Below are 27,692 nucleotides of genomic sequence, written 5' to 3' on the forward strand. Positions count from 1 at the left end.
TGTAGTATTATTTTACAGGTCAATTCATAGTTAAATGAGAAATCTAACTATTCCTAGGTTACCCTCTAATTATGTGTGTTGTGAATTGACAGAAGGGACAGACATGTTTTATCTTTGTATTCAGGTGCTTGATAAATGCAGCCTATGCCCAGATGAGATGATAGCAAGACTAACGGTCCTTTTAGACGGAGCGATAATTGGCACGATTAACGATTTAGAATGAACAACGTGTTTTTTATAACGATCAGCGTTTAGACGGAACGATACATTGTATGGAAAAATTGTTCTGCGATCACTTAAGCCTATCTCACACACAGGTGAAATCGTTGAAAGACTGTTTACACTGAACGATCTGCAAATTTTTTGCGAACGATCAATGACTATTTGAGAACATGTTGAAAGATCAAAATGAACGATTTCTCGCTCATCATTGATCGTTTGCTGTGTTTACACGAAACGATTATCGTTTGAATTTGATCGTTATCGTGCAAATTCGAACCATAATAGTTCTATGTAAAAAGACCATAAGAGTTTTGTTTTGAGAACATGCGTTTTCCTGTGTGTTCTGATCAACCCATCACTGTGACATGTAAATTATAACTAAAATACTTTATTGGATATGCATTAAAATACTTAAGTATGGTCCAAACAAAAAAAAATCTCAAATAGATTGATAGTTAGTGTGAGATAAGCCACACGTAAAATGTAATAAAATATACTTTGTCCACCGGCGATTAACTGTACCCCTAAGGGGAGAAATAATTCAATCAATATAGTGACCCATATTTGCCACCATGGTCTCAATGAGTTTCTCCCTGGTTGGAATCATCAGGAGACCAACATAAAAAATAGTGATCCTCAATGTTCATGCCTTAAGTGTACATAGTGATGTACATGATGTGCGTTCCACTGTGACACGCATAGTCTTGACGCTGTTATCACTGTCCATGGTGCTAAAGATCGGTGAGCGTGTGCACTCCGGCATGAGATGCGATGGTTCGGTGCTGCATTCCAGCGGGAGGGGCACGTGGACAGGGCGTGAATTCCCTCTATTTGAAGGGTGAGGTGATAGCCTGTGGCGTGCTTGACAATACTGAATGGGATCCGGTACCGGATTGTGGGAATCCATGAGTGGCTCTGATGAGCCTTGGCATGTTATTTTTTGCTACACTTTTATTGATTGTGACGCTCTCAACCTGAGGGCAGGGAGGAGGGACGGAGGGATGTCGCAATCCTAGAGCATGGGTACTCTAGGCCACACCAATTTGACACAGGGCTGCAAGTTTAAAAGTTGTTTTATAGGACAATAACTGCATCACCAGCCGAACAGACCCCACGACAGATTTTGGATTAAAAGCACAAGCTTTGGGGGGGATCAGATTGTGGGTAAAGAGTCACTTTAATCTGTCTTTGGGACACCTTGGAGTTTAGAGAGCAGTAGTAGGACCCCTATCTGCTTTTTTTATTGCCTGTCTCCTGATGATCCCAAGCAGGGAGAAAAGCATTCAGACCATGGTGGCAAATATGTGTCACCATTTTGAATGAATTGTTTTTCACCTTAGGGTTTATCTCCGGTGGGCAAAGTATATTTTATTACAATTTACATGGTGTTTACGAGTGCTTTATCTCACACTATCTATTAATCTATTTGAGATTTTTCTTTTCGTTTGGACCATACTTAAGTATTTTAATGCATATCCAATAAAGTATTTTAGTTTTAATTTACATGTCACAGTGATGAGTTGTTCTAATTGCATGTAAAACGATACATCCGTTTGATCATACAGTGATTCCTGTTCTGCTGATTTAATCTCCTCTGTTATTCTATAAAGGGGCATTGTTAGGGGTGTCATTGAGCTATCGTCTGCTCAGCCAATCAGCAGCTGCAGCAATGTTTCACCTCAGCTACTGAAGGGCTCGGTAGGAAATACCACTTGTACAGCTTGAACCTAAAGGTCTACTTTCTCTTGTATTTGCTATTACAGTTGCTCAGAGTGACCATACATAATTAATGACAGTGGACAAAATGTGAATGTTTTTGAAAAATTGTTTCCTGAAAGGTCGTTTTTGAACCATTGTTTCCTGCTACACAGGCTAGAATCATGCTTTGTTGTTTCTGTTCACAGTTTCCATTAGGGTGTTTTAAACTTTTTTTTTTTTTTTAAAGTAAGTAATTGGCAAACTTCCATTTTTAATATCTGATAACGTATGTGGGTTTATTTTCTTTTTCTTTTCAAGTGTATAAAACCTATATGTTAGTGTTCATTATATACACTAACATTTTTAGTATAGTCTTCTTTAGAACGAGCAAATAATTACTGTGGTAGGGAGAAATCCTTCAGTTGTAGGATATCACTAAACTAGGTATCAACTTGAAAGGATAAGATTAATAGCTAATATTTCTTTACGTTAAGGTGGTCTTTGGTGTTCACATAGCCAGGTTAAAAAATGATGTGGCACTCACCACTGCTGTATGAAAAATAGTATCCTTGTTGATACCGCTGCGGGGACAGACACCAGTATCACAGCAAACAAACAGGTAATAAAAACACTATTTTTCATACTACAGTGGTGAGAGCTGCAACTTCTTATGTTTTAAAGTACTTATATGATCAGACTGCATTTTTCATTTAAAAAGTCTCTCTGAACAATGAGAGCTAAAAGGTGACTGGCTGCTGTGAGCACCAGGTTAGATAAATTATTCCAAATATATAGCAATTGTTTTTGCAGTGTTTAGTATCGTTTTATTCAAAGTGAAAGGAGAAGTGTGTGTTTTTTGTTTTGCTGGTACTTTCCCAGTTCATTTTTCAGCTAGATGGCAAAACTCACAATATTACTATTTATATCAATAGAAGACTAATGCAGCGATTTAGAGAGCAGCTGCTCACAGTCATGTTTATTGCTTGTCATAGGCACTGACTGCATATGACCTAGATCGAAACATTGACGAGACTGCCAAGGGCTTCTACCATGAACATGTACAAATAAACATGGCAAGTGAAAGATGGAAACAAAATTTAAGGCAGGGATTTAAAAAAACAAACACATACATACATACATACATACATACATACATACATACATACATAAATAGTCTTGACCTCTCTGGCCGTAGTTTTTAGGCCAGGAGCCTGCTACATCATTCAGAGGGTGCCCAGAGAGGTGGAGTTACATTATTGCAGAGGGGAAGAGGGAGTGACTACAGTAAGGGAGCCGTGACTAGTTGAGGGAGAGACTCTGCCCACATGACTAGTTAGCACTGATTTGCTTAAAGCACAGGGAGGATTTAAATTCAGATTTTGGGGAGACAGACACTAGAAAAACATCAACTTATATGGTAGGAAAAGCTGCAGAAGGCTTTTTAACCACATTATTTTACCTCACAATGCTCAGTATTAGTAATTGGTTCCCTTAAAGCGACTCTGTATCCACAATCTGAACCTCCCCCCAAACCACTTGTACCTTTTTAAATAGCTGCTTTTAATCCAAGATCTGTCCTGGGGTCCGTTCAGCAGGTGATGCAGTTATTGCCCTAAAAAAACAACTTTTAAACTTGCAGCTCTGTGCCCAACAGCAATGGCCTAGATTTTGTATGCATTAGGCTGGCACAACCTCTCCATCCTTCCTCCCCACCCTCCTCATCATTAGGAATGCTCCAGGCAGATTGTTTCCTATTCTTCAGCTGTGTGAATACTGAACATGGGCTGGATCGTTAAGGCACCTGTGCAATGTTCAGATAGGAGAAAATATTCTAGGGGCATTCCTAATGATGAAGAGGGTGGGGAGGAGGGACGGAGGGGTGGTGCAAAGTTAGGGCACAGATACTGTAGGCCACGGCCGTTTGACACGGCTTCCGGTTTAATAGTAGTTTTTTAGGACCATAACTGCATCACCTGCCGAACAGACCCCAGGACAGATCTTGGGATTAAAAGCAGCTATCTGAAGGTACAAGTGGTCTGGGGGGGGGGGGGGGGTGTCAGATTGTGGGTACAGAGTCACTTTAAACCATCAACATATTCCAAAACACTATAGAAAATGTGATCCATTATGCCAATATTTTAATCCATTATGTCTATATTTAATAAAAAGGTTGAAACAAAACCTCTGAGAGCTCTGTGTCAGACTGAAAAGGAAACATTTCCTGCAGGACATCCAGCAGCTATTAAGTATGGTAAGACATGAGATTTTAAAATAGAAGTAAATTACAAATCTATATAATTTTCTGACATTAGTTGATTTGAAAGATTTCTCTAAGCTTTTTTTTGCTTTCCAGTTCCTCGCAGACTTTTTTTTTTTTTTCTTTTTTTAAAGAGGACCTGTAGCCAACTGCCCAAAAATGAGGTGTTCCTACCAATAAATAGCATTGATACACTCTTCTGTTCCTGACATATGGGTTTATAGTTTGTCTGACAGTTAATAGTCAGATGGGTGTGAACTTAATTTTAATAGTGGCAGAATCAGATGATCGTGATTATACAGTTAAGGGGTGTGAATGTGTTTCACCGATACACACATCCTGAGTGTGTATTGCAGCCTATCACTGGATGTTCACCCCAATTATTACAATCTCTCCAGTTTAAAATCGTAGATTTTAGGCAAGAGAAACTAAACAGTGTTACCACCATGTTAAGCTTTTCCACAATAGGCATTCCTTTGTTTCCATGTAATGCCTGGAATTTTGAGTAGCATAGTAAATGAATGGTTAAATGAGTGTCTATTATTTTGTTCCTTTACCTCACCTGCAATTATCCGTGGTTCCTTCACATTTTAGACAGCTCATATTGGGTCACCATCTGCCACTACCTTATCTTATTACTAGATTAAGTAGGAGAAATCATGACCCAGTTCCTAAAATTCTGCTGAAATGAAAGCTAGACTGTTCGAAAAGCAGTGGAGCAGATTCCTCCAAACCAAAATGTAATGTTATCTGTACCCTGCAATATACAGTATTTATTACAATGTCTCCTAAAATTCTCCCACTTATTGAATAAAAGCAGACGAGGTGATGCGCTCTGATGTCACAGTGCTGTGGAGAATGCATAGTGCTACCTGCAGCTACACAAGTGATTGGCAAGATAGGGAGCCAGGCGATCAGAGCGCCACATTTAAAAGAAAGTTACCATCTGGAGTACATACAGTTAAAGGGCTATGCGCAGCACTTGATGACCCCCCTCTCCCGGAGTATTTGCCCAAGTTTGGTGGATGTTGACACCGGCCTGGGGGGGCACACTCTGGGGCCTGGGGGGGGGGGGGGGCGGTGCACTATGCAATTCCCCGATTCTAGTGGTGGGCCAGTCTGAGCCTGCATCCAGTATATGTATGCCTGCAGCAGTTATATTACACAATGACCATTCTGATTGGCTGACCATATAATACATTGACAGGTTGGGTGGTTTTCCTGTGACTGAGAAATGCTCAATGCGATAGATTAACTGTAGTAAGTGCAGAATTCTGGCATGATTTGCGCCCCCCCCCCCCCCCATAAATAAAAAAAAAAAAAAAAAGGAAAAAAAAACTTGTCATATATCACTTGTGCCATTTGGTATAATTTTAGACAGATCTGCATCAGGATTTTAGTGTAAGATTCTGGTGCAGTTGGGTCAAGTCAATTAATAGCTGGTCTAAACTTAGACAGTATAAGGGTGCGTTTACACGTATAGGATCCGCAGCAGATTTGATGGCGCAGATTTGAAATTTCAGATTTGCTTTGAATCTGCAACTTCAAATCTGTCATTAAATCTTCTGAAGATCTGCAGATCCTGTACATTGATCGCCCCACCCCGCGACGCGATCAAGCAGGGACGATCCTCGTGTCCTTACCCGGCTTGGTCTGCGCCGTACTGGTGCTGATCACGGCTCGGCACTCTGTTGTTTTCGGCTGCAGCAGCCGAAAGCAATTGAGTGCCGATCTCATTGGTCTATGCAGTATAACTATACTGCATAGATCTCAATGAGAGATCAGTGTGCTTATACTAGAAGTCCCCCAGGGGGGCTTCTAGTATTAGTGTAAAAAAAAAAAGGGGGGATTTATTAATAAAAAGCCCCCTCCCCTAATAAAAGTTTGAATCACCCCCCTTTTATAAATAAAAATGAAAAAAATAAACATGTTTGGTATTGCTGCGTGCCTTATCGCCCAAAATATTATCACATTCCTGATCTCGCGCGGTAAATGGCGTAAGCGCAAAAAAAGTGCAAACTTGCGCATTTTTGGTCACATGAAATCCAGAAAAATTGTAATAAAAGGCGATCAAAAAGTCGCATATGCGCAATCAAGGTACCAATAGAAAGTACAGATCATGGCGCAAAAAATGACACCTCATACAGCCCCATAGACCAAAGGATAAAAGTGCTATAAGCATGGGAATGGAGCGATTTTAAGGAACATATATTTGTTAACACATTCCATCAAATAAAATAAAAGTTATACATGTTTATATCGTTGTAATCGTAACGACTTAAAGAACATATATAACAAGTCAGTTTTACCCCAGGGCGAACGGTGTAAAAACGAAAACCCTGCAAAAAAAAAAATGCATTTTTTTTCAATTTCACAACACGTTCAATTTTTTTCCTGCTTTTGCAGTGTACTTTATCAACAAATTCAGCCCGAAATTGCAAATTAGTGGCACAAAAAATAAGGTCTCGTGGGTTTCTAGGTGAAAAAATGCCCTTTTAAGCACAAGGAGGAAAAAACGAAAACGCTAAAATTTAAATTGGCACGGTCCTCTAAGGGTTAAGATTACACTAAGAAGTAGATACTTTGTTTTTGTTCTGTTTTTAGGCCTTTTTTGTTTTCACTATTATGGCTTTTTTGTGCTATAAATGTATTTTGTCCTGTACAACAAAAACTATAGCCCAAGAATGGCAATATTTATTTGAGATGTATTAATGGCTCAAAATGTGGCCCGAAGAACAGCAGGAAAAACCAGCCATATTTTTGCTGTTAATGGAAAAACAGGGTTGTGTTCAAGAGACAAATCTTTTTACATGTTTAGGGGAGATAAATATCTAGTAAGCATGGTAATGCACCTGATCCAGATCTCCTTTGCATGTGGGTATTTATATGATACATATACACATCATGATGCTGCAGTTATAATACAAGGCATTATTACAGTAGTGGTTCAGGGAAGAAAAAGAGTGCTGCACCTCACACCTATGGCTGATACTAGTACCTCTCGGCTGCATAAAAAACATCAGAATTCTGTATGTGAATTGATCAAGCCACACTGCCCCATGTACCTCGTGCAGGTATCTGATACACATTGGTCCCTACACTAAGTACACACTGTGCCAGTCAGCGACCACCACCCCCGCAGGCGTGCACAGTCAGGGAAGGGAGGCCATGGAACGGCCCTGCAACCCCCATGCCACAGGACCAGACCCAAAAATGCCACACCAAAACCCAGCCAGCACCACCGGCGGAGGAAGCTGCCCCCAAACAGCACAAGTCTTTTCTTCCCTGAACCGTATTATTACAGTAGTATTACTTCCCTCCCTCTTGATACAGGTGGATATAGGTCACTCTAATTAGTGATCTTAATGAATGATTATTTGCTTTGACATGCTTGGAGATGCAATCCATGTTGCGTCTCCACATTGCCAGCATCTGGTGTTGTTTTTTGGAATCAGTTATAAGTCTGATGACTTCCTTGTGAATCTGACAATTGACTTCCATCCAGCCCTCAGCTGTATTGGTTTCCAGCCAGGCATTCAGGCCTTCAATTGCCTTGATTGCTAGGCTAAGGAACTCCCAGCGGGAGGGCACAGCCAGATCTTTATGATTTTGGACTCTGGCATTGGTGGGGAAGCAAGGTTTCTCTAATTTTCAGTGCCTTTTATTCCAGGTGGGTCAACCATTCATGGAGGGAATCTAAATCGCGATAAATAGACACTGCCCTGATCCTGCTTCAGTATTTATTTTTGTATTTTAAGAGCATAGTAATGTGAGGTGGATGAAACGTAGTACAACCAGAGATGTTGTGAGCATCATGCTAATTTCCAGTGTTTTCAGGCAGAAATCTTGCCTAAGCCCTAGATTACCTCAGTACAGTAGGACTGATAAAATTCGGGGCAGTGCTGGATCCCACATACAAACACCATTAAGTGATGTAGCTTTTTTTTTTTTCATGTGATGCAGATATCAAAGTTTATATGGCATAGATTTCCACCGCAAAAAATGGTAATCAAATTTCACAAGGTTTTCACGTGAACAGGGCCATCCTCTTTGCTCTAAGCTTGTAGAATGAGGTACTGCCGCTCCATCACCCTCCTTGTCTTCCATTTACTGTTTTGCATTTAATAGATTTTCGGGAAATTCTGAACTTCTGAACATCACCAGAAGGCCGGCAGTGAAGAGGGAACTAGAGCTTGCTAAGGGCTAAGAAGATGCCTCTAATAGGACACATTAATACACAGCTTTGTATATTCACATTGAGTACAGATTTGTCTGAATAAAATAGTATCAATAGGTATGCTTTAAGGGGATGGATACTCCTTGAAAAGTTACCTTTAACTTTGCTGGAGTGGAATAACAGGGCTATTTCTCAGCTTATTATTAACTAAACATAGTTTAGTTTCTTGGAAAGTGTGCCTTGTGTTCCAGTTTGTTTATGTTGGCACTTAGATCTAAAAATTAAGTTCACCCATAAAATAACTTTGCTTCTATGCTGCCCTGATACTATTGTTGCTGAGCTTTATACTTGCTAGCAGAAATAATAAAAATGCATCTGACTATACCAAGGGGGTGACGCATTTTCTAGCAGATCTGAACTGATGGAAAGTGCCTGAATGACAGATGGTACACCACATGGAGGCTCCTAATACTACTGTGAAGAGATCATGTCACTGCAGTTTTACCATGTTTTTTGGCCTACATTTAAAGGGATATTCTAGTACTAGAAGATTTTACTTAAATGAAACTATCACCCCAAAATATATAAGGAGTACCCCTTTAATAATATAGTTTAATGACTGATAGTACTGTCTCCGCAGTGCTTTTGTGTGCTTTTTTCCTGATAGCAAGTTGAAAATAGACTGACTACAAAACGAGTATTGTCTAAAGATCCCCAGCTCCTCCCTCTCTTCATAGACAACACCTTTGAATTAAAGCCCCATGCCCCCTGAGTGGTGATACCATTTCTGACCCGCAAATCCATCCTACATCATCACCTCCCTGTATGTATGAAAAAAACAAAATAGAGATGAACAAACCTCAAGCAGGCTCAGGCTCGTCCAACCCGAACGTGCAGCATTTGATTACTAGTGACCGAAGAAGTCAGATGCAGCCCTCAGGCTGCCTGGAAAACCTATGGCTGCATCAATGTTTTCCAGGATTCCCTAGGGCTATATCCAGCTCCTTCAGCCACTGGTAATCAAATCCCGCTTGCTTGGGTTCGCTCAGCTCTACAAAAACCCTACTTCAGTATTTTTAAGCAGCTGACATCTTCCTACTTGGAACATAACCCGTTTTTCAGGAAGGAAACAGGTATAATAAAGCCTAAATGATTGATTCTGTCTCTTTCAGGATGCCCGGCAGAAGTTTCGCTCTGTGTTGACAGAAGCCACTGTGAGACTGGATGAGATGGTGAAAAAAATAGGGAAATCTGTGGAAGATTCCAAACCCTATTGGGAAGCCAGAAAAGTGGCCAGACAGGTATGTGACTGATGGAACTGCAGAACTTCTGCTTGGCATGTGAAAATTGAAAGCATTTAAAATATATTTGCTACTATTACATACTGTATGTTGGGGAATGCGAAGATGAGGGAGGCCCAAAAAGAAAAATTCTTTCAAGTATAGAGAGCAATGCCATACTGCAGGTTATTACCATTTTATGAAGTGATTGCATAATGCTAGGATTTACCATCACTTCATGATTGGCAGGGTTCTGACCTCTGACTTCCAACGACTTTGAGAATGAAGGAGTGGCAGCACTTCTTTAGCTTTAGTTTTTCCTGTATATGGACAGCCCCATCATTGTTAGAATCATAAGGTAATGCACTGGTGGTATGCAATAACATTATAAAGGAGTAGGCGTATTGTTAATATAAGGAAGAAATATCTGATAAAGTAATTACGAAATACTTTTAGAAAAACAATTTTAGAGGAAACTTTTGACCTCTATAATAACATTTAATAGTCCCTTTTACGTCCGTGACTTTGTGCTAGATTGGGAGAATGGCATGTGAAGTAGAATATATTTGAGTTAGTTATGGGACAAAAGTCTACTTGTATCTGTTACTTAGTTATTTTATGTTGTGTATTATCACTTCCTTCCTAAGAGTACAGGGTGAAAGAAATATATAATTTTTGTTGCTCTGTCAGAAATTATTACCTACTTATAGAGCACTGTTTTATAAGAAATAGTGTTTAGGCACTGAGACATTTTCTGGTAGAATCAAAACAAAAACAGCACCACATCTGTCCTCAGGTTGTATGTGGTATTGCAATTGTGCTTCATTTATTTTGATGCAATCAAGTTACAAAACTCATCCAAACTGTGGACCGGATGGAGACTGTTTCTAGAAGAAAGCCGCCAAGCCTGGATAACCATAATGTAAGATGTAAATCATGATAATATGTTCTGGATGACTTCAGTGGTTGTTTGTTGTATGGCTGCAGATGGGCTATGCTAACAAATAACCAATGGGATAGGTATAAGCCTTGTTGTCGTTGGAGAGCTGAATCCATGTTGTTTTCCCATCTATTGTAATTTACATCCTCCTCTTGTAAAACCCTTATGATGTCACAGACATCTGGCTTTTCTGAACAATCAAGAAGAAGGAAATAAAACAGGTCATACTTTTTTTTTTTTTTGTCTTTTGAAGAGGGCTATATTTAGGTTTTCTTGATAAAAATGCATGAGGCAAACAAGTTATTCTGTAGACAATTTGGACTTTAGAGCGAATCTGTACCCACAATCTGCCCTCCCCAAACCACTTGTACCTTCGGATAGCTGCTTTTAATCCAAGATCTGTCCTTGGGTCCGTTCTGCAGGTGATGCAGTTATTGTGCTAAAAAACAACTTTTAAACTTGCAGCCCTGTGTCAAATTGCCGTGGCCTAGGGTGTCTGTGCATTAGGCTGGCACGCCCTCTGTCCCTCCTCCCCACCCTCTTCACCATTAGAAATACCGCAGGCAGGTTTTCTCCTATTCATCACCTGTCTGAACACTGCACATGTTTTGGATCGTTAAGGCACCTGTACAGTGTTCAGACTTGTGAGGAATAGGAGAGGTTCTGCCCAGGGGCTTTCTTAATGATGATGAGGGACGGAGAGGCGGTGGAAGCCTGGCGCTTAGACACACAGGGCTGCAAGATTAAAAGTTGTTTTTTAGGACAATAACTGCATCATCTGCCAAATGGACCCCAGGACAGATCTTGGATTAAAAGCAACTATCTGAAGGTACAAGCGGCTTGGGGAGGCAGATTGTGGGTACAGAGTCGCTTTAAGGGGTCCAGTATTTCTTCCTTTTGGATACGTCATATATGCATGATAGGTGCAGCGCTGCCCCAATATTCATTAGTAGAGGCAGGCCTGAGTGGACGGAGGTAGCCCCATCCCCAGTGTGCCGGAACACCTCATTATTATCATATTAAATAAATTGCCAATATCCCTAAAACAGTGTTGAAGATGAAGATAAGAAAATTACCCTCATCCTCAGTGCCCCATGCTCTATAGGGACATATCAGCAGGTAACATGTTTCTAACCTGCTGATAGTTTCTCTTTAAATTCACTAGGGTTCCTACATTACATTGCACCCTGTTCACATTAGGCTAGGTTCACACCAGGTTTGGCGAGTACATTAGCAACCTGTCAAAAAATTTTGCTGAAATGTGGTGTACAGAGGCCCTATAACTGAATGATAGGACTGCTGTCCATGGGCTACATTTGACGCTTTGACAGGTTGCCAACGTATATGCTGAATGTATAGGGCTTAGACGTGATGTGAACCTGACCCAATCATGTTTGTTGTTACCTCTTTTGCAGTATTGAAACTATTCTATATCTACACTGCAGTCTTTTACATCTGAAAGTAACACGGGGTAGGGGGGGTGTCGTCTAATGAAGCACAAGATTAATTTTAATGCAGCACTTCCCTGCCTGATATTTTTAGCACATCAGCCATTTCCTTTTAGAAAACAACCTAAGAAGCATGTTGAGCTTGAGGTGTAAAACTGGCATGGCTGCAGTATTCTTATTCTTTTTTCACAATTGTATTCATTGAGGTTTTAAGAAATTTGTAACAAGTAAAGAATACAGCTTTGGATCCTATTATTGAGCAGACCACTGCCTGATATGAGTGGTGAGTAGTGGTTTGATCCAAGTACCAAGCCAGGAAGGTTATTGCTGCACATTGGCTACAGAAACAACATCAAAATTTCTAATGCTGCGTTTACACGAAACAATAATTGGCCTGATCGTACGATTAACAATGTCGGAGTAACGTTTTTTTTTTTTTTTGAGAACGATCTGCGTTTAGACGGTACGAAATATCGTACGGAAAATTGGCTTAAGCCTATCTCACACATTAGTTAAATCAGCGAACGACTGTTCGCACGGAACGATCTGCGAATTTTTTGCGAACGATCCACGACGATTTGAGAACATGTTCAAAGATCAAAATGAACGATTTTTCGCTTCGTCGTTTGATCGTTCGCTGCATTTACACATACGATTATCGTTCGAATTCGATCGTTATCGCGCAAATTCGCACGATAATCGTTACGTGTAAACGCAGCATAACTAAAACCAATCATATTATACACCTGGAAAGGGGAGTATACATTAAGCACAAATGTGGTAAAACAATTTAAAAGTGGCTGGTGGAGGAGCAAGATATATTAATGCATCAACAGATGGATTCTCGGGACAGGGATTTGATATTACCCCTTTATAAAGCTTTAGTGCAGCGTTATCTGGAGTATGCCGTCCAGTTTGGAATCCTGTTTCACTGGATGGATGTCCTAGAGCTGGAAAAGGTAGAGAAGTGGCAACTAAACTAATAAGGGGCATAGATCCTTTTAGTTATGAGGATAGATAGATACATTTGTTTAGTTATCAGATCTTCTGAGACATTTAAAGTGCGTTCAGACTACGGAATCTGCCCTGAAAAGTTCCTGTGGATTCCACCGCTCGTCCATGTGCGCTCCCAATCCAATCTCCATTCTGTGGTCAGGCGGTTTCCACCATCTGCCCAAAGAGATATGATCAACTTAAAAAGCATATACTGTAAATGGCCCCTACAAGAAATATGGGGAAAAGATGTTCCAAGTAAAACAAGGGGGCACTTCCTCAGCCTGGAGACGAAGGTTCAGTCTCTGAATCAGACAAGTCTTTACCTTTCCTTAAGAAATCCCCCCTCCCCTTCATCACCTCAGCTCCGTTTGCAGCTGTTCTTGTCACATGTCGGGACGGCAGGGAGGGAAGAGATATGTGCAGACACTGTGCGGCTCCCTGACCACTTCCTGTCTCCTGTATCAGGCTGATTTGTCACCTCCTGCACCCTTCTCCTTCATTAAGTGTGAGTATAGTGATCTATAAGGTGTGTGTGTGTGTGTATATCTGTGTATTTAAAGGGGTAGTGCGGCGCTAAACAATTATTTACTAGATAACACACATTACAGTTATACAACTTTGTAATGTATGTTATGTTAGTGAATGGCCCCCTTTCCCATGTTTCCCCCCACCCACGCCACCCACGGAAGTGTAGTGCTCTATACTCACCTGATTCGTGTTGACCCCCGTCCGCTATCTTGTGACAATGATGAAATCTTCGGGCCGAACCGCTCTGACCGTCCCTCTTGCCGGCCTCCCTCTGCTCAGCTCAGCTGTGTTATTTAGTGAATTATTGTTTAGCACCACACTACCCCTTTAATGTGAACATTGTGTTTATGTATGTGTGCTTATTGTGTGCACTGTGTGTTATACACGTGTGGTATGTGTCTATATATGTGTGTGTTGCTGTGTATATATGTGTTTATTCTATGTGTATTAAAAGGAACCACCAGGTAGCACCTGCACCTATACAGTGTAATAGGGCTGGTAGCGCTGTTGGCAAAATATAATTACTTGCTATGTCATCTGCACAAATCCCCTAAAAATTAACTTTATGCATCTCCATATGGGTGGTCCTCAGCGGCAAAGTAGTCACTGCAGGTACAAAAAATCCTGTGTTACACCATCGGCACCTACAGTGAGAATCACACCCAGAGGGGAGTGAATACACAGGATATTTCGTGCCTGATCACCCTGATGCCTAGCTAACTATGATTTATATACAGTGCGGGTGATGTATAAAAGTAAATTTTTGGGGGACTTGAGTAACAATCATACCAGTGCTACCAGTCCTATTACACTGTATGTATAGCTGCAGGGGCTAGCTGGTAGTGATTGGTTCCCTTTAAGGGTGCATTCACACGTACAGGATCTGCAGCAAATTTAATGGCCCAGATTTGATTTGCTTTGAATATGCGACTTTAAATCTGCGCCATCAAATCTGCTGCAGGTATGCTGTGGATCCTGTACATGTGAACGCACCCTAAAGAGACTATGATGCTGCACATGTGACGCCAAGCAGGTACTGTGCACATCTCTATTAAGGGTAGCTTCATATACACAGCCCCGCAGCGGATTTTCTGCTACGGATCCACAGCAGATCCACAGCAGATTTGATCTAAAATAACTGAACACAGCATCAAATCTGCTGCGGATTCTGTATGTATGAACGCACCCTTAGGCCAGGTTCACACATTGTATGACACCAGACGTTCTGTGACCTGGCCATGTCACAGAATGGCTGGTGTCAGTGAAGTTTATCCCGGCTGATACTGCAGTACTGGTGGATAAACTTCAATTCTAGTGAATTGGGATGCCGAAGCTACACTCTCCATTGTGTGATCTGTCAGGCTTGTGCGGCCGTTATTAAGTGAATAGCGGCCGCGCAAAACTGACATGTCTGTTTTTTATGTGGCCGCGGAGTGTATACTATGTGTATGTATATATGTACTATGTGTATACACTCCAGCCAGGATTCCCTCTGACTACAGTACAACGTAAGTTTTGTACTATTCACAACCATTGTTGCAAATCGGCAACAACGGACATGATTAATACAAAACTTATGTTGCGTGAACATGGCCTAAAGCAGTATTGTTTGGTCCTCATGCATAGAAAGATTTTGTGTGTGTGTGTGTGTGTAGGGGGCTTGTGGTCTTGATCTTTTGAAACCCCAGCAACGGCCCCACCACCTTCTGATTCAACTTTGACTATATTGTGGTACAATATCCTAGCTTCTGGGGACCCCACTTTTAAATTTTGCCCAGGGCCACACCTGGCCTAAAACCGGACCTGGCCAGACAGAGCAACTACTGTAAGTAGGAAGCTGAGTCTGGTCAACATGGAACAGTAGTACTGGAACTTCTGATAAGCAAGGGTGCTGGACTCTCTCTTATTTAAAACTAACTATCCTAAACAATAGTGAATTTAAATGTCCCGTAAATTCTAATCTAATATTGATTGTTTATCCAAGGCTTGAGGATAACCCCCTTTAGTGATTTTTTTTCTTTCCCCTCTTCGACAGGCTCAGTTGGAAGCACAGAAGGCAACGCAGGACTTCCAACGTGCCACAGAGGTTCTCCGTGCAGCCAAGGAGACCATATCGCTAGCAGAGCAGCGGCTGTTAGAAGATGACAAGCGTCAGTTTGATTCTGCTTGGCAGGAGATGCTGAACCATGCCACACAGCGGGTATGCCATAGAATGCCTGGCTTTTATGATAGAACATATATTCTGCTATCATAAAATAATTGCATTGCTTGAAGTTGAATACTTTGATGTTTCTGCCACACTGTTCAGCTTGTATATGATTGTATATCAGACATGTGATGACCTCCTGATGTCATGTTGCCCTGTTTTTGCAGATCTGTAGATCATATGTTCACAAAAAATCTTTGTGGTTCATTTTCACACTACAGTTTTTTCTAGGGGTGAGGCAGTGATGTTCTATAATGCTCAACCCCTGCCTTAATCAACTCTGTCAGTGAACAGTCAGGAGAACCCCGCACACTTTATACTAAAGGCTGTATGGGGCACTCAAAGTGATTCAGTACCCACAATCTGCCCACCCCAAACTGCTTGTATCTTCGGATAGCTGCTTTTAACCCCTTCCTGCATGAGGGCGTAACTGTATGTCCTCATGCGGGTGGGGGAGTTGAGGGGGGCCACGCAGCGACCCCGCTCTGAACCACCGCGGTCCTGGGTACTATATGTAGCCCGGGACTGCGGCAATTAGCTTGCAATTAGCATAGATCTCTATGAGAGATCAGTGTGGCTATACTAGAAGTCCACCAGGGAGCTTCTAGTATATGTGTAACAAAGTAAATAAATGTTTTTTTATTAATAAAAAAGTACTTGAGAAAGGCTCAGGAGTGTTAGAGCCGAAACGTCGGTATTTTTATATGCAATGGCTTAAAATAAAGGAAAGAATATTTTTCGCTAGATGGATGCTGTCTCCACACCAATGTTTTTGTTACTGAAGTATCAGGTGTGGGCCTACCTGACTGAGACTGTGCACCCTGGGGAGGTCCCGCTGTTCCAACCTTGGATTTGTGTGTGTGTGTATATATGTATATATATAATATATTACACACATGACACTAAAACAATACATTCCTTCCTATGACATCAATCAGACACTTTAATATTCTGAAATAAACCCATCTGGTTACACATGCGCTGAGAATCCATCTAGTACAATGCTGTCACCATGTCACAAGAGTTTATAAAGCTGTGAAAAAAAGTGAGTTTAGTTTTGAAAGCTACTATGGGTTTGTGAGTTTGTTGGAAAAATTTGAATGCTCATAGGATATTCACTGGTTCTGTTTTCACTTACTATCTAAAATGAAGGAAGTTTCTGGAGTAGATGGTTTCTTTTCAAGGCTATGTTTACATTGAAGGTTATGGAAGAAGAACAGAAGAAGACACGCAGTGAACTGGTACATAAGGAAACTGCTGCTAAATATAATGCCGCTATGGGAAGGATGAAGCAGCTGGAGAAGAAATTACGGAGAAGCATCAACAAATCCAAGTAGGTATCAAGAAGACACAACCACAGCTCTCGGCTGTAGCAGGCCCCTACCCTCTTTGAGTTCAGTTCCTCACCACAAGATATGTGTTGCTTGTCAGTGAATAAAAACACTTTAGTTTACATTCAGAAACAGCAATGTGGTATATCGCCCTGTCTTATAATAACCAAGGATGAGTAGGCAAGCTTTGTTTTTCTTGTAGTTGTGTTTTCGTCCCTGCTTCTTGCGAATGATTGTAGCATTATTAGGGCAGGGGTGTCATAGTTACCACCAGTGCATTGCTTTGGTATATAAAAAGGCACGTGTCATTCTGAAAAACGTCCTGCTATTGTATGTGTGCATCTTAGAGGGAAGTTGGATTGTGAGCCCCCTCTTTGTGTATAACGCTGCTAGAATGCATGTTAGAAAAGTGTATCTATAAGAATGTAGAAAACAAAAAAAAAGGAAAATGTAACGGAGAGTCACAATGTATGTTTATCAGTGTGTTATAGCCACATACATATTACTAACTACCTATGCCAACAACGCAAACACTGATTAAAATGTGGACACAGGTAAGTCTATGTCCATATCTGCACTGGAGTTTCTGTAAGATTATTATGTTACAGATTCCATCAAAAGTCTAGTAAGCTGCACTGTTTGGTTCAGGAGAATGCTGTGTACCCTGGTGAAATGTCATTGAGGTCTTTCACCAAGTGTGTCGTACAAATCATGGTATATTGATGCATAAACCTTCATTTTGCATGCTACATGGCAGTCGGGTAAAGAAATGAGCAGATAAAATGCAGCCTCCTACATGGGGCTCAGATGGCCAGTGGCTCTGTGTGTGTTGTGCTAGGCGTTCTCTGTTATAACCTATAATTAGATGAATTGCTTATGGGGTAATAATACCCCAGAGACAGCGTGGCTCGCTCTGCTCATGTGTGTCAAGGAGCACTATTAATAGAATCGTTTTTCTGCCAAGAAAACGTTAAACTAGTCATGCTATTTTGGGTTTGGGAACAAGTCACATCTGGGGTCAGTAATGGAGTATCAAGCATTTCACTCTTCGCTTGAGAGAATGATGGATGTTTGGATTTTGTAAGTTCTGGATGTAGATTAATGAGAATAATCAATGCTTGACAATTGAATTTATAATGTATGGGAGGGAGTGTCATAAACCAGATAATATAGCTAAAATGCATCCTTTTAGTTTATTCTGCCCGTAGGGGCCTTTCTAATAAAAATTGTATTATTTGTATGGGATTGTGCTCAGTTTCTACAATGCTGAAAGGCATATGTACAGTAAATGTAGCTATCCTTTAATCTGGTCTTTAATCACTGTATTACCAGGTATGGGTTGTACATGTTGTTTTTTTGTAGAAAATACTGTACATGATTAAATAACTTGCGCATGTTTGCACTATACCATATGCAACATGTAGCCAACAAAAATGTGCTGGACAACTATGAATATTGTTTCAAATCCTGTTTTGTTAAAGTGACTCTGTACCCACAATCTGTCCTCCCCAAACCTCTTGTACCTTCGGATAGCAGGTGGTGGTGTTATTGTCCTAAAAAACAACTTTAAAACTTGCAGCCCTGTGTCAAATTGGGGTGGCCTAGAGCAGTGATTTTCAACCTTTTTTGAGCCGCGGCACACTTTTTATACTTAAAAAATCCCGGGGCACACCACCAACCAAAATGGCACAAAATGACACTAAAACAGTACATATTATACATATAGTTCACGGAGTTCACTCTTGGGGGTTTTAAATCAGCTTCTTATCACCACAAGAGCTGCTTTTTAAGCCCTCAAGAGTGACATATGCCGGGCAGAGATCCTTTCAATAAATTATTCATTTTAAAAAAAGTGAAATAAAAAAGGATAACCCCCTCATATATACAATCCCATGTAACCTCATACATACAGTGCCATGTATTCCCATATATATATATATATATATATATATATATATATATATATATATATATATATATAACAGTCCCATGAAAACTCATACATACAGTCCCACGTATATGAGCACATAATTATCAGCACCATATACTGTGGTGATGTGCACTGTATAGCCACAGTATATGGTGCTGATAATTATGTGGCTCATATAACTGCAGTATAAAGGGGTACAATGAGAAGTACTATGGCCATGAGGCCAGAGTACAAGTGCCCCCTGCTTTGCCCTCATACAGTAATAATGCCCCCTGCAGTATGCCCCATATAATAATAATGCCCCCTGCAGTATGCCCCCCTATATTAATAATGCCCTCTGCAGTATGCCCCCATATAATAATAATGCCCCCTGCAGTATGCCCCCATATATTAATAATGCCCTCTGCAGTATGCCCCCATATATTAATAATGCCCTCTGCAGTATGCCCCCATATATTAATAATGCCCTCTGCAGTATGCCCCCATATATTAATAATGCCCTCTGCAGTATGCCCCCATATATTAATGCCCCCTGCAGTATGCCCCATATAATGCCCCCTGCAGTATGCCCCCATATAATGCCCCCTGCAGTATGCCCCCATATATTAATGCCCCCTGCAGTATGCCCCCATATAATGCCCCCTGCAGTATGCCCCCATATATTAATGCCCCCTGCCGTATGCCCCCATATAATGCCCCCTGCAGTATGCCCCCATATATTAATGCCCCCTGCAGTATGCCCCCATATATTAATGTCCCCTGCAGTATGCCCCCATATAATGCCCCCTGCAGTATGCCCCCATATAATGTCCCCTGCAGTATGCCCCCATATAATGCCCCCTGCAGTATGAGAATATGCACCAATAGTTTTAAAAAAAACAAAACAACAAACCATCATACTCACCTAATCGGCGCTGTGTGTTCTCCCTCCTCTTCAGGCTCCGTCCTGTGAGCCGCGGCGACTGAACCTCCGGCAGGCGTGATGACGTCACATCATCACGCCTGCCGGAGAGGTCACGTCCCGGCCTCCCATAGGCTGCTGGCATGAAGTGCCGCGGCCTATGGGAGTCAATGTCAGAGCAGGACGCTGACAGGTCCTGCTCTGACATTGTGCGCGATTGAATGTTTCGCCCGCTCACTATGTGAGCGGGCGGAACATCAATCCATCGGTATATCCCTAGAAGCTGCGCGGCCGCAGCTTCTAGGGATATTAAAGGGACAGTTTCTAATTTCCGACCGGGATCCCGCGGCACAGCTGGCGGGTTCTCACGGCACACCAGTGTGCCGCGGCACCCCGGTTGGGAAACGCTGGCCTAGAGTGTCTGTGCCCTAGGCTTGCACCGCCTCTCCAGGGCTGCAAGTTTAAAAGTAGTTTTTTAGGACAATAACTGCATCACCTGCTGAACGGACCCCAGGACAGATCTTCGATTAAAAGCAGCTTTCTGAAGGTACAAGTGGTTTGGGGGGGGGGGGGGGGAAAGGGGGGTCAGATTGTGGTTACAGAGTTGCTTTAAGAAATAGGACAACTATGATTATTAAAAAGGTATATAATTTAATAGTACACAATAAAATGGTTGTGACGGGGTCGTGACTCCCGCCAAGGACAGGGGTCACTTTAATAGTGGTCAGTCACTTGTTCCAAATCATTCAGGCAGGTGCGCGCACACTAAGAAAGACTCTTGACGCAAAATTCAGCTTCAATCTCAGTCCCTGCAGTGTTAGCCCTTGGGATCATCACACGGCACTGAGGTTTATTATAGACAAAGTAATAGTTTACACACAGTACAAAGAAAGGGCGTGTTAAAAGCAGATAGTAAGCCCTCGTAGTATTCCCCTCCCCGTAGTTGTCCCTCGCTGTATTCTGAAATGTTCTCTTCGTGATCACAGCAGCTCCTTTGTTATGCCTCACATTTTGTTACTATTGTATCAGCTCTTCAGGCATACTTGGCAGGATACAGGCACCATCTTAAATTGCACAAGCATTGCTCGTCCGTTTAAAGGAAAATATAATTTCTCAATATAAAAGTATAAAAACATAGAACTACCCTCACAGTTGTATACAAAAAAAACCTCAGACTATAGAAGATTGAGTGGGGTGTTGTGCCATGTGGCATATGTAGATCAGTTTGTAGACATGGACCACAATAAGGGTTTGTTCACTCTGAGCAATGTCCATACTTAATTTAATGTGTATTCCACTTGAAATTCGTATTGTGTTCAATGGGATTTCCGCTCTGCTGTTTACTTGACAGAATTTACATGTGTGATTTTTAGCCACGGATCCACTGTCAATTTTTTGGGCAGATTCCATTAGAGAGAAGTCCCATAGAACTGTTTGGGGCTTTGAATTTCTGCTTTCTGCTCAAATTCTGTGCCAGTTCCACACGAATTCTGCATAAACCCAGGAAAATTTCCTCTTCAATTCCCCCCCTATTGCTCAGTGTGAATATACCTGAAGGAACCATGTAGTTAGTGGGTAACAAATAATGAAAAATGCATAATTCAAAAATCTTAATGCCATTGGCACTGACCATTTTCTTTTTTTGGGCATTATATGCAATTAAATGCTCTTCGTATACAGGCTTTATGGCTTGGTCTTATGTTATACAGTTTGCATTTTGTGCAATAACTAGCTTTGTTCTATATCCTATACATGTGATTATTTATTATGCACTAACTGCATAGTTTTGTATTGTGGTTCATGTCTGCAAGTTGTTCTTCTATGTGTGGTACAACACCTCACTCACACAGTCTTATTGTTTGTGTTTACAGAATATGTCCTTTTTATTCTGTACCAATGAAATATATACCTTTTCAATACCCATAGTTGTCCAGCACGTTTTATTGTAGGCCATACATTTACATAAACTGCTTTAGGTTCAATGCGTTATATATGTATGCTGTACATATGGGTGTTGAGCAACTAAGTACAGTCATTTTTGTGGTTATGCAGGTTTGATCATACATGTTGATCAAATATCTGAAACTATTCAGTGTAGCAGATCCCCCTGGTCGAGGGGACATCTATACTGGGACAGTGATAATTAAATTTTTTATATTGCTGTTTAGCCCAGTATGAATTGTGTTGTTCTATAAGAAAGTGACCATATGTTATGTGACCACGCAGGTTTTAAATCCAGAGCTATGACATATTTCTTTGGTGGTTCTCTCCTCATGGGCTACTGTAATAAGGATGCTGAGCTGTGGTTACATTCTCTGCTCCCCCGTTTCTGCATTCTGTCTTCTGCTTTCCTCAATCATGTCTTATTAATAGCCTGTATTTCTTTTATTTCCCTTCTGTAGGCCATATTTTGAAATGAAGGCAAAGTATTACCTGTTGCTGGAGGTTTGTACATTATTCTGTCTATATCCAGAGTATATCAGTGCTGCATTTTTAAAGTTAAATTCCTTCTTTGTTAGAATAAAGCAAATAATGAAAAGCCCTACATAAAACTGTAATGTCAGAGGTCCCAGCAAATAAACAGTAACTATAGCAGTACAGAACAGAATTGTCTGCCTGTCTTTAGTCGTAGAATAAAACCTGATCATGAAGACAAAGAACATAAGCAGCTATCCTCCTTTCTCTGCCACAACCAGAAATACTTAGTACTGTATGGAATGGATGTCTACCTGCCCAGATCTAGGACTCTGGCAGTATCATGAAAAGGAGATTTAGTGGACTGTGCAGAGCAGTCAAGAGTCCCCCATAATGGCTTCTGGCAGACATCACATTGAAGAGCTTGCTGTATGGGGTGATTCTTATTTTTCAGTGATATCATTTTGGTGTACATATGACATAGGCCAAATCAGGGAAATAAATATTCTGCAATTTAGTATGTCTAATAAATAACATAACAATACCAAATAAATACCATCATAACTTTAGAGATTGTGTGGTTATGTATATAGTAATACCGGTTGTGTAGATTATTTTTTTTCTTTCTTTTTTTTGGTCAGTTAATGGGAAAACGCCTGCTTATTAGCTGATCCCATCATTTGTGTGACAGTAAAATTTGTAGTTATTGGCCACACAACTCTCTATAAACAGAAGATATGCTGCTGACAACAATGTATGTTAATGGGCACACAAATGATGCAACAATTGTGTGTGAGGCCCTGCCACTTAAAGGGAACCAGTCAGCATGATTGTGCTGCTATGGTTCCCTGCAGCATAGTATAGATCTACTGTGCAGCTCGCCGAGCATACCAGCCATGGCTGTCACTGTAGCTTTATTAGGGTGCGTTCACACCTACAGGATCTGCAGCAGATTTGATGCTGTGTTCAGTTATTTAAATGAAATCTGCTGCAGAAAATCAGCTGCAGATCCTGTAGGTGTGAACGCACCATAAAGGTGAAAAAAGTTTTATTATGGTGCGCAAGACCGGGAGAGGGGTGGCAACTAGTCATCTAGGGTGGGGGGCTGCCTGTGATTAGTCATGGCTCTGCTTTTCAATCATCCACACAGAATGCGCTGGCTGTCAGAGAGACCCCTTTGTAACCTCTCTGCCTGTCAACCATCCCCCACTGCACGCTGACAGGCAGAGAACCATGACTAGTTGCCGCCTCTTCCGGCCTCGCGTGGCATAATAAAACTTCTTTTTCACCTTTATAAAGCTGCTGCCGCCGCCGCCTATGGCTGTATCCCTGTTTTCCTGGGATGCCTAGGGCTGCATCCACCCTCTTCAGCCACTGGTAATCAAATGCTAAATGACTCCTAGCATGCTGCGAATCATGCTCATCTCTAAAAAGGACTGATTTTAAACTTGCCTGGGATAGACATGTATCCATCCTAATAGTTTGGGGCCTATTCACTGCAGACACAATGATGCCATTACTTTATTGATCTGATATTGTGTCTGTTGCTTTATTGTACTGTAGTATAGTAGAATTTACACTGCATGATCTATAAGAAAAAATTCTGTACTGTTCCCTAGCCATGTTCTCTGCTGCTACGCATTAAAGAGGTAGTGCAGCGTTTAATATTTATTTACTAAATAACACACATTACAAAGTTATACAACTTTGTAATGTGTGTTGTTTAAGTGAATGCTCCCCTTTCCCGTGTTCACCCGTCCCCCCCCCCCTCCACCCCGGAAGTGTGGTGCATTATACTCACGCAATCACTGTCGACCCTGGCCGCCATTTTGGGTCAAACACGCCATCTTCAGGAGGCAGGGTGGACCGCTCCAGCCCTTTCTCATGCCGGCCCCCCTCTGACACGTCATCAGCTGCTCAGCCGCGATTGGCTGAATCACGGCTGAGCAGCTGATGACACGACGGAGGGTGTCCGGCATGAGGGAGGGCTGGAGCGGTCTGCCCGGCCTCCTGAAGATGACGTGTTCGACCCAAGATGGCGGCTGGGGGTTGACAGCAATTGAGTAAGTATAATGCACCACACTTCTGGGGTGGGGGGAATTCAGAGAAGGGGGCCATTCACTTAAATAACACACATTACAAAGTTGTATAACTTTGTAATGTGTGTTATTTAGTGAATAAATGTTAAACGCCGCACTACCTCTTTAAGCATGGGTCAACACATATTCATAAATACATTGTAGTATGAATTGTGACATACTTTTTTTCCATAATGACTATCTACAGCAATTGAAGAAAACTGTAGATGACCTTCAAGCCAAGCTGTCTCTGGCAAAGGGTGAATACAAGACTGCCCTGAAGAATCTTGAGATGATCTCTGATGAGATACATGAACGAAGGCGATCTTCCGCTATGGGCCCCAGGGGTCGTGGGGTTGGTGCAGAAGGCAACGGTTCAGCAGACGACCTCTCAGCATGTAAACTGGAATCAGACACAATTTCTAGTAAGTTTATTTTAATGTGCCTGGAGTTTTTGTCACTCTCTTTATTTCTATATAATGCATATATTTTGTACCTTGAGTGAGTTTGCTATTTTACAAAGCAAATAACCTCCAAAGAAAAAAACTGCTGAAAATACGTAGCCCAGAAAATCAATCTTTATTAAATACAATATTAAAAATAATTCATTCTATTAAAAAAAGAGAAAAACCAACATTAAAGAACAGTGGCTATCCCGGAGGAGGTATATTGTTATACTGAACTATAATTGCGCATGCCGTGTCCCTGACCAATTTACCATAGCATAATATAGGCAGATAGTTAAAGTGCTAGTGCAAAATTGTCAATAATATTGATACATCTAATCATATATCTTATTACACCTTGCCCACAAAGTACACTGACCCCAACGGTCTTAGAGATACAGCATAAATACCTGTCACGTATCTTTAGTATATGTCCTCCGGGACGCCACCACCCCGACGCGCGTTTCGTAGTCTTCGTCCCCCGGAATGAATTAATACCCCATTGGTCCCGAGTCCATCCTGTAACACACTGTAATATTTAGGTTCACCATTTTTCATTTACAGATTTTATCACTAATACAGACTATACACTTTTTAACAGGTCTGGTTTCCTGCTAGGTGTTTTTATGAACCTGTGTTCAATGTGAAGATCATTACTTCACCTAAAGGCAAAGCCAAAACTTTTTATTATCTTTGGCTTTGTTAACCTCTGTGTGTGAGGGGTCTTTAGGAGTCTCCATCGCAGAATTAGTCATTTTCATGAGAAAATAGTGCTGTATGGTTTCCCTTAAAGACTGGCACTTTGGCAGGACCTGGCAAACCCCATTATGAGTTGTGAAGTCTGTCAGATCCCACTGTTAACTGACATGCCCCAGATCCAGCACAATTCCATTTGTAACTGAAATCTGACACAAATGTGAACAAGGACCAATTTTCTTTACCTAAAAGCTGTAGAAATATTAGTAGTGTTGCCACAAATTTGAATATTGAACATATTTACATAAAAAGTGAAACCTGGTGTTACAGGCTGGATGTTATTTTACAAAAGGTAGGTGTATATAGATATTCCATAAATAAAGATAGCCGCCAGACTGTGCTCTGTAAATAAAACCAAGGACTTATATCTGCAGTCAAAACATGACTTCCTGTATTTACAGAGGAATGGGCCAACCTGACAAAAGCAAGTCAAGAGACCTGTTTGTTCTTCCGCACAGGAAAGAGCCGGCCTTGTTGCCCGTGTGACTTAAGTGTTTAAGTAGGATTCAGTTATGTTCCTTATGTCTTATTCTGACATGACCTAAGCTTTGCAAATTGCAGTTCATTTTATCACAACAACTAAGAATCCAAAATTAGTTCTCCTTCCAGTGTACTTACATAGTAAGGCCAAGGTCATATTTAGTAAGACACTGGCCGTTCTGTGACCCGATCGGATCACAGAACGGCCAGTGTTACTGATGATCGTCCTGGCTGGTAATGTAGAACTGGCCGGATGATCTTCACTATTAACGAGTTTGGATGTGAAAGTTATAACGACAGGTGCACTTTAATTCACTTTCATTGTTTCCCAGGGGGAACTGATGGGGGCCTTATGCTTGACTGGGTGACAGTAAAGGCTTCCCCTTGAGAACTAATGTGACTGTTGCAGCTTATTCTTGTTGCTGCATTAAGGGTAGGAAAAAATTTCAAGTACAAACAGCGGAGCTTACAAGACGGGGCTGCATATAAGAACGAAGCAATTTTGTTGGCACCCAATACAGGGGTTTCAGAGTTCCCTCCCCACCTTTCATTCCCTAATGCTCACCATACACACTTTATTCCCAAAGCCTGGTGTTCTTTTTAATCCATGGTCCTCTACACCCATGCACATTTTTGGCAATAAAAAGTGTTTATGTAATAAAATGTTTGTGCTTGAGGTATGCAGTACCCCAAAGATTTGTGTTCCTCTCCTTCCATATCGACCTTGTCCATAATCAATAGATGATTTCTATATTCAGTAGCAGTTTTATACTGGTTTCAGGCTAACAGAATAAGACTATTTTTTTGCATAAAATAGTCATATTTTTTCTTCTATTTCAGTGACCTCTGAGGTGTTTGATGATGACAATCTCAGCAGTTTGGTTTCAGAAGAAGACTCCGAGACTCAGTCTTTATCAAGTTTTAGCTCTGGCCCAACAAGTCCCTCAGAAATCCTGAGTCCTTTCCCTCCTGCAAACCGACCTGGCAGCTTAGATTTGTCAAGCCCCATGTCCCTGTCTGAGTTTGGGCTGATCTCTCCTGTCCTTGGTCCTCGAAGTGAATGCAGTGGGGCGTCTTCACCTGAGTGTGACGTGGAAAGAGGTAAGTCAAATAATATAACAGGGCCATGTATAAATGACTGCATCCAGCAGGATTTAAGGTACAGTAACTGAAATCTTTTCATGTATTTCACCGAGCTTCATCATCAAATGATATAAAAAAAAAACAACGTTATAGGACTTTTAAAGTTGGGAATTGGGCAACTGATGCTTACACACTACTCACAAAAAGATATTTTTTATGGATATTTGCCATACTGCTGAAATTTCACGCTTCAGTGATATTATATCATGAAAGTAGGGCATTTAAGTAGAAGAATGCAATGGTGATTTCATTAGCTTAAATTTATTGAAACAAAAGCCAACAACAGTGGTGGGTATACCCAAACACAAACTGTCAATGTCTGAATAACTTATCATGTGCCCTTTAAACTGTCGTCATGTCATTTTTGTAGACTTACTGTCTGCTGAGGCATGGCATCCCACTCTTCTTAAAGAACGGCCCTCAGGCCATTGAGGTTTTGGAGTACAGAGTTACGAGCATC

At 41.2% G+C, this 27,692-nt stretch overlaps 1 protein-coding gene across 2 annotated transcripts in view; it reads left to right on the forward strand.

Moving 5' to 3' along the window:
* The window catches only part of SH3BP5 (SH3 domain binding protein 5), a 57,525-nt gene that overhangs the window by 26,968 nt on the left and 2,865 nt on the right, over nt 1–27,692 (forward strand). Inside the window, exons 2-8 of one of the 2 annotated variants that reach the window (XM_069958324.1) lie at nt 4,090–4,171; nt 9,527–9,655; nt 15,582–15,746; nt 16,955–17,085; nt 22,317–22,359; nt 24,616–24,832; nt 26,930–27,190. In XM_069958324.1, coding sequence (XP_069814425.1) covers nt 4,169–4,171; nt 9,527–9,655; nt 15,582–15,746; nt 16,955–17,085; nt 22,317–22,359; nt 24,616–24,832; nt 26,930–27,190 — 949 coding nt within the window. In that variant the 5' untranslated portion in view covers nt 4,090–4,168. The remainder of the gene's footprint in view (nt 1–4,089; nt 4,172–9,526; nt 9,656–15,581; nt 15,747–16,954; nt 17,086–22,316; nt 22,360–24,615; nt 24,833–26,929; nt 27,191–27,692) is intronic. The other variant, XM_069958323.1, reaches the window with a different exon arrangement.

Source organism: Dendropsophus ebraccatus, chromosome 2 (assembly GCF_027789765.1).
Source record: "Dendropsophus ebraccatus isolate aDenEbr1 chromosome 2, aDenEbr1.pat, whole genome shotgun sequence".
Taxonomy (NCBI): Eukaryota; Metazoa; Chordata; class Amphibia; order Anura; family Hylidae; genus Dendropsophus; species Dendropsophus ebraccatus.